General features: G+C 39.9%; 1 protein-coding gene and 1 pseudogene across 1 annotated transcript in view; one reads left to right on the plus strand and one right to left on the minus strand.

Moving 5' to 3' along the window:
- The window catches only part of LOC146482091 (P2X purinoceptor 7-like), a 431,550-nt pseudogene that overhangs the window by 155,731 nt on the left and 268,473 nt on the right, over window positions 1–7,346 (plus strand).
- The window catches only part of LOC146482105 (steroid 17-alpha-hydroxylase/17,20 lyase-like), a 9,724-nt gene continuing 2,418 nt past the window's right edge, over window positions 41–7,346 (minus strand). Inside the window, exons 2-3 of the mRNA XM_085107380.1 lie at window positions 2,937–3,094; window positions 41–2,052 (exon numbers count right to left, since the gene is read on the minus strand). Of these exons, the coding sequence (XP_084963506.1) occupies window positions 881–2,052; window positions 2,937–3,094 (1,330 nt within the window). The 3' untranslated portion in view covers window positions 41–880. The remainder of the gene's footprint in view (window positions 2,053–2,936; window positions 3,095–7,346) is intronic.

The following is a 7,346-nucleotide window of genomic DNA, read 5'->3' on the forward strand; positions in this document are numbered from 1 at the left end:
CATTGGAATAATTTTTTATATAAAAATAAACGCCAAGGTATATTACTAATCTTGCTGATTAAATTTTTCATGAGCGGGCATGTTATGATGCCTGATAAATGACTACGTAACACAGAGCAAAAACTTGGTAAAAACAAACTGCCTTTACTATAAATCTACTAGCGTTTTTACCAGAACTGCTGTAATCTCCGGATCTGCAATACTCACTATCACTTAGTGATAGTTACATGCTTATTATTGAACTGAGGCACGATTCCAGGGAAAGAGCCCAAAACAGGACTTTGCTTCATACCGAATTCGTACAAGGAGAAAACAACGTTTGATCAACAAAACTAAGATTAAGTCTTCGAAACACCATGACGTTGACTGATGTCAACTAGCATAGTTTCAAGTGAATGATACTTCTAAAATATATTTAGAAAGGTAATTTAGACAGGGCCAGGAAGTCTGTTAATGAGGCTAAGTTTTTGTTTTCTCAGTGACTTTTACTAGGCGATTTATCTCAATTATATAAATAATATGCAAAGCACAATAAACATACTAACGTGCAACCGCAATATGCAGTCATCACTATCAATATGACACCTCGTAATGATTAAGGTAACCTGAACAAAGAGCAAACTTGAATTAAAATATATTGAAATTTTTACATCCTAAAAAAGCGTATTCTTATCGTTTACCTGGTGACTAATAGGCTATGCACAGTGGTTCTTACTTTTGAGTACTTGAATGTTCACATTAACATAAGCTGCCCTATCACGCCCTGCTTTTTCAAATAATATATGCAGCTATACCTCTTTAAACTACTGCAGGCTAAATATCAATTCGTTTCTTTATGGAACCACTGGAGTTGCCTAATCCTTTTAAAGACAACTCATCTTCACTTCCGTTTAATGGCACGTATCTTATAAGGGACAGGAAACTGGGTGCCAGTATAAGCCCCTTTCAACTCAGGAGGATGGCCGTCTTCTTCAGCGACAAAAGTGAACTTCTGAAGCATCCATGACACGAAAAGGAACAATTCAACCTTAGCCAGGGGCTCACCAGCACAAACCCGACGCCCAGCACCGAAAGGGAAGAAGTTTCCTTGGTTGGTGATCAAGTTACCTTTTTCATCGATGTGGCGGTAGGGGTTGAACACGGTTGGGTCATCCCAGCATTTGGGGTCCAAGTGAACAGATTCCGTATCAGGAAAGACGACGGTATCTTTAGGCACACGGTAGCCACAAATTGTCGTATCTGTAAGTGTGACGTGAGGAATTGCAAGAGGCACCACGTTTCCAACTCGTAGCGTTTCTATGATGGTGGCTTGAATGAGTGGCAGATCAGGGCGGTCATTCAAAGACGGGTTCCTGTCACCAACTACTTCATCTAACTGGCGCTGAACGTTCCCCTGGTACTTGGGATAGTTGACCAAGAACGCAATCACCCATTTCATCGTGGTGCTGGTAGTTTCGTAACCTGCAGCAAACATATCTTCGATTGTGTTTATGAAGTAATCTTCAGAAAGGAGAGCTGCTCTGTCTTCATCATTCTCACATTCAGCTTCATGTCTGGCGTGAAGGAGACCCGTGATCAATTCGTTTACAGGTTGTTCTGGATCAAAATTCTGCGCACGCTCTCTTAAAAATAATCGAATGATATCAAAAACTTCATTGACATCTTTGAGAAATTTATCATAAATCTTGAGTGGCAGGTATTGTGCCAGAGGAAAAAAATCTAACATAGTGAGCAATTGAGCCTCATTGGTGTTTGCAAAGAACTCCGCATTGATCTGTAACAGTCTATTTAAGTGCGGATTGGTTGTGTCATAACCTTCTCCAAACGTAATGCCACAAATGACATCAGCAACGCCCCTCATCAGGCAATCTGCCGGATCAAAGGGTTTTCCATCTTGTTCTTCCATGAACTGAACCAGTTTTTCGGCCTGATTTGAGACCCGGCTTTCTATCAAAGGAATATTGGAGAGGTACTGACGTAAGGCTGTTGTAAAGAGTTTGCGATGAATCTTCCAGGCAGGGCCATAGTCACCAAGAGCGATATCTTTGCCTCCTGTAATACAGAAGGGGAAACTCATTAGGTACGAGATGTGTTTAGTAAAAGGGACACCTGACATCAATAGAATCGTGTGAATTACCCAGAACTGTCTCATCTGATACCAATGTTTGTCGTCTTATTCAACAAGCAGGTTCGAAGATTCAAGGGCATGTTTTCTTTCAGCCGCTTAAACACAGACCCGCACTATAAAACCTTGGCCTAGCCAAACCTCCACCCACTTCATTGTAACAACAACAACAACAATCTTTATTTTCTTAATTTTTAACTGTTTACAATTGAACTGGCCCGCAAGTAATTCTTATTTGATCGTAGACGCTGAGCTATGAACATCATAGAGTTCGTGCGGCATGTTTACAATTGAACTGGCCCGCAAGTAATTCTTATTTGATTGTAGACGCTGAATAACCGATTCCACAACGTTTACTTTCTACTTGTCCGCCATCCCTAATGTGACGTTGAAGCGGTGTCGACTGTAAGACAAAAGTGGGTGGAGCTATCCCTTTTATGATGCAGGTCCCTGTTTCAGGTTTATTGGTGACTGTAATATTGGAAAATGCAAATGACTGAGAGATTGTTTCAAAAATGGATAGTTAAACCAAAAGCGAAGATTAGAGGGCAAATGGAATATATTTTTAATATTTTTAGTACATTTTCTGATCAGAGACCATGTTTCATGGATGCAAAAGAAAAGAGCTTTATTTATTTATTTTATGGCCTTTCCTTATTAAAGAAAAATTTGAAACGGCGTTGCGGGCGACAAATGATGCTACATGTATTAACTTGCGTGTTTGACATTAATAGTATAAACAGTTTTCTCCCCCCCCCCCTCCAAACAAAAGAACGTTAACTTTGCAATGACTGCTCTGACAACTGCCTACCTAGGGTTGATGCTTGAATGGAAAAAGTTTTTTGCCTCCCAGCATAATCAGCAGATCTCTTTACAAGCATTTCTTTAACAGCTTCAGGAGTCGAGGCCATGACGAACTTGTAGCTGCCAAGTTTTAGCGACGAAACACGGCCGTAGTTTTCTCTAAGACTGCAACATAAAGTTTCGAAGGCATAATTAGGTGAAGGTCGTCTGGTAAAATTATGTAAACAGGGTCAGGTAACTGGGCATTGTTTACCAAGAAGAGTCGCGTAATTGTTATACAGAAAACAAACAAACAAACAACCAAAAAAGCATATTCACATAAAACGCAACACATAAGTGTTATCACAAACGAACATGTGAAATTTGGGATAAGTGCAAAGTTCTTCTGATTTAGACGGATTTATGTGACAAACTATCAGTCGGAGACCATAGCTCGTCTTCAGGCATTCCCGGTGTTTGATAACGATAAGTTAGATTGTACGCTGAAAAGCATAATGGAAAATAGGCCCGCAATGCGTGCGTGTAGCTACTGCATTCCGGTTTCCATTGTTATGTGAATACGGTGCTGTATAGTATGGACAGCTATTTTAGAAAAGGTTGTCGTACGCAGACGCTTGGGTACTCATAGAGCGACAACCTTTTTTGAATTAGCTGTATACAGCTATTTCATCTAAGGTTGTCGCGGCTCAAGTGTACACACCCGGACCGCAAAGGAGCATGTGAGGTAAAAATAAGTGGTTATTCGACAAATGACTGACATTTTGCAAGACAGAAATTGGTCGTTGCTCAGCCCAAACAATAGCTTTGTATGACTCGACAATATCTTTTCGAAATGTTATTTTCAATGGATTTTTTTCAAAACGCTCAGATGCAGCTAACAATAATATAAACATGAGGCATTGTGTTCTCATCAAGATATAACTCCTTGTGTAACTGCCGTAGATGCGGCTAACAATAACATAAACATGAAGCATTGTTTTCTCATCAAGATATAATTCTTGTATAACTGGTGTCTGGTTTGCTTTTAATAGAAATGTTAAAAGGGTTAATTACTACATTAGTTTCCGTAATGGATATCTCTGTAATGCGAGTATTCAGATAAGACCTTTAGATGTCGTGCATGTCAAAGATCATTCATTCCTGTGTTATCCTTTGTGAAAGCAAGAGCAACCCACCCACCTCACCCGGGTTTATGGTGTTGTCTCTTCAGTAGTATCACATTTGAATAAACATCTGTTTACCCCATCTGCTGAGTCTGTTTGTTGTAGTAATTACACTAGCATTTGTATTTGAGACAAAAAGACGTACTACCAGATTCAAAGTAAGAAAAGCTCTAAACAATAAGTTTGCTTGTATAACCTGTAAAGTCTATCGAAATTGGACTAACGGCGTTATCGTGCGCCAAGAAAATCGATCGTGATCCCAAGGTCTCCGAAAGCCGCTTCGGCATGCTTGTAAAATCACAGGCGGACCACCCTCTGTTGGTGTCGTGTAATGAATGTTTGCAACTCTAGACTTTATATTTACGCGACACGATCGGTTGAAATTTTTACTGAGTAGAGATATTTAAAAACGCCTTTTACCTTTGTGTTGAAAAAACGTTTCAAGGAAATGTTGATTGAGTCACGCGTGGTGTTTTTTTTGCCATTCCGAGCCGTAGAAACCCTTCTCTGGCGCGTTTACTGTTCAACAGTGTTGCCGGTTCTAGTTCGGCCGGTACTAGAATCTCAAGTCTCAAGTTGCAAACAGTCATTACACCACACAAACAAAGGGTGGTTCGCCTGTGGTAAAATCGACTCTATCCATCAAAACAATAACATAGTAGCTACTCGCGCATGCGCAGTAGCTACAAAAATGAACTAAGCAGATTGCCCTAAGAAGTATCAGAATTTAACAAATTCAGAGTTGCAAGATAAATTCTTTCGCGATTACCTTTGGGGAATGACTCAGGGGCAGCTTTAAGATAGATACATGTTGACAGCTTCAACTAGCTTGAAAAAAATCAACGAAAGGTATGCAGGAGAAGCTTTTTTACCCTAATCCCCACTCCAGAAACTGTGAAAATTGAGTATAAATACAGCTTTCGAGGGCTCTGGGATCGGTTGGATGGATGTGGGAAAGTTTTCCTTAGACGCAGAGAAATTAGATCAGTGTGTAGTAAAACACACCCGTACATTGTTCCACATCTATGAGAAGGGCTGTTTGTATGCAGAGAAAATTACTCCAATAGTCAGTTTATCGCTAACCCCAAACGGAAGTAAACCGATCTTGTCCAAAGGATCGATCTCACGCTCATGTTCTCTGTTAACCTTTAGAAACGTAAAGAATGCTTTTTACTCGGGCCGTGAGGCGCCGAGTTAAGTTCTCGATCGCGTTCTTTTTTTTTGTGTGTGTCGCAATTGTCCGATAGATAACGCATAGTGAAGACTTTGTATATGACAAAATGACGTGTCACATACAAGATGGCAGATGCAAGACAAATGACTAAAAACAAGACTTAAGCATTCATAAATAGAAGTATCTCGAAATTCTTAATGACGACTTTAAATCATTTCTGTCCAAACCTGTAAATATCCGGACTTGAACAATGATAACGGAAAACGCTTGCAAAAGTTTGCGTTTTAATACAATGCCAGTGATCACCACAAGATTTGGTAGAAATCGTAGAACACTTGAATGTGGCCTTCACTACGATCATACCAGAAATTGTGATCTTTTAGCGCCATCATGACCCGGGGTCACACAGATACATATCTGACTCATGGTAAGTACGGCAGGGGGGGGGGGGGGTACTCCCTATGATGGCCTATCAGGGGAGGCTCCGCCCGAAAGGGGTACCTTTTTCACGCTTCAGGTATATGAAAGGGTAGGGATTTCACAAGTCGAAGTATATGAAAGGGTAGGGGAATCTGCCATTAAGGTATTTAAAAGGGCATTTCGTTATTTTATAATGGAAGGTATACGAAAGGGGTATCTTTTCTGCCAAAAATGGTATATAAAAGGGTAAGGGGTTGTACCTTGAGGTGGAGCCTCGCCGTATTAAATTTTTCTAGTACCCCCCCCCCCCCCCAACCGGGTAAGTATTGAAAAATAATCAATGTAACAAATGGTTTCTGTCTCCAAATCAAAGGTGAGAACGTAAGTATTAAAGCCCGGGAGTTAAAGCATCCGTATGAAGCACAAGGTATTCTACTTAACAAATGCCGTTTTCCCACTGACGGCAACTAATCCAATTCTATCTGGTTGTTACTTATTCCCTCATTACATCTCTGTATCTATCGATTTGGGGGAGTTAGCATGCTGGAGGTTATCACGGCTAAAAGATCTTAGGCTTACGCACCACGCGGTCAAATATGGCCCGAATTTAAGCTGGTAACAGCTTCTTGTTGTGTCAGGCAAAGAAATTACCAGATGATAATGGTAACTGTAAATGCTACGTCTATTACAGTAAAATCTGACTGAAAAGGCTTTCGGTGTACCACTCCACCCCGCAAGGTCAAACAGGAAAAGTAGTTGCAGAATCTTTTTTGTATTTTTATTTTTTATTTACTCCACATGATCGTATTACATAAGGTTACAGTGCGTAAGAAAGGATTGGAGAAGGGCATAATATAATCAACTAAAAAGGAAACTAATTATAAATAGAGGAGAAGAACGACATAATATGTTTTACAAGATCGTGTGGCAATGATTAATACTGAGCAAAATAATACTGGAAGAGAGCTCGTTTAAATAGTTCTTTTCTTGCTTTCATGAGGAATATCAGTTCAGTAATAGCATCCAATAATTGTTGGGCAAAATTTCCTAATATTTATTCTGAAAGTACTAGGATTCAGATGCTGTAGGGAAGCAATTCGAGTGCCTTAATTGTGTTGCTTAGGTACAAGGGTTAGGGTGAAATATTAACTGGAAGGCTTCCCATCTACAATATAATCATAAAAAAAGTTGGAAGGTATAAAATTTAACGATGTCAGGAAGTTTTATATGACCAAAATTTACATAATGAGGGGTGATATGATCACGAAGCGGGACGTTTTTAATGATTCTAACTGCTTTGTTTTGTAACTTTACCAGTTGTGCTAAGGGTGCCTCGTAGTTATTACCCCACAATACGTAACCATAGGTTGGATAGGGATATAAAGACTGTAAAAAGTGGTTGGTACGTTTCGATCCTTCTTTTGTTAGTCAAATGTCTATTTTTTTGTCTGTTTCGCTGATGTTGTCAATAAGTCGTTTGTATGGTACAGGCGGTTGTAGGCAACGGTTGAGTGGCGTTTGTTCTAAGTTAGTAAACCAGCTTTCCAGAGTGAGTCGCTGATAGTAATTTGTAGTGTAGGCAATGCACTAGGCAGAGTCCCAGTCGATTCTGTGTTTCGTTTGTAAATGGTACTCAGCAATGTGATTTTCTAGTTGCTCG

The sequence above is a fragment of the Pavona decussata genome, unplaced genomic scaffold (genome assembly GCF_977016875.1).
Source record: "Pavona decussata unplaced genomic scaffold, jaPavDecu1.1 SCAFFOLD_47, whole genome shotgun sequence".
NCBI lineage: Eukaryota > Metazoa > Cnidaria > Anthozoa > Scleractinia > Agariciidae > Pavona > Pavona decussata.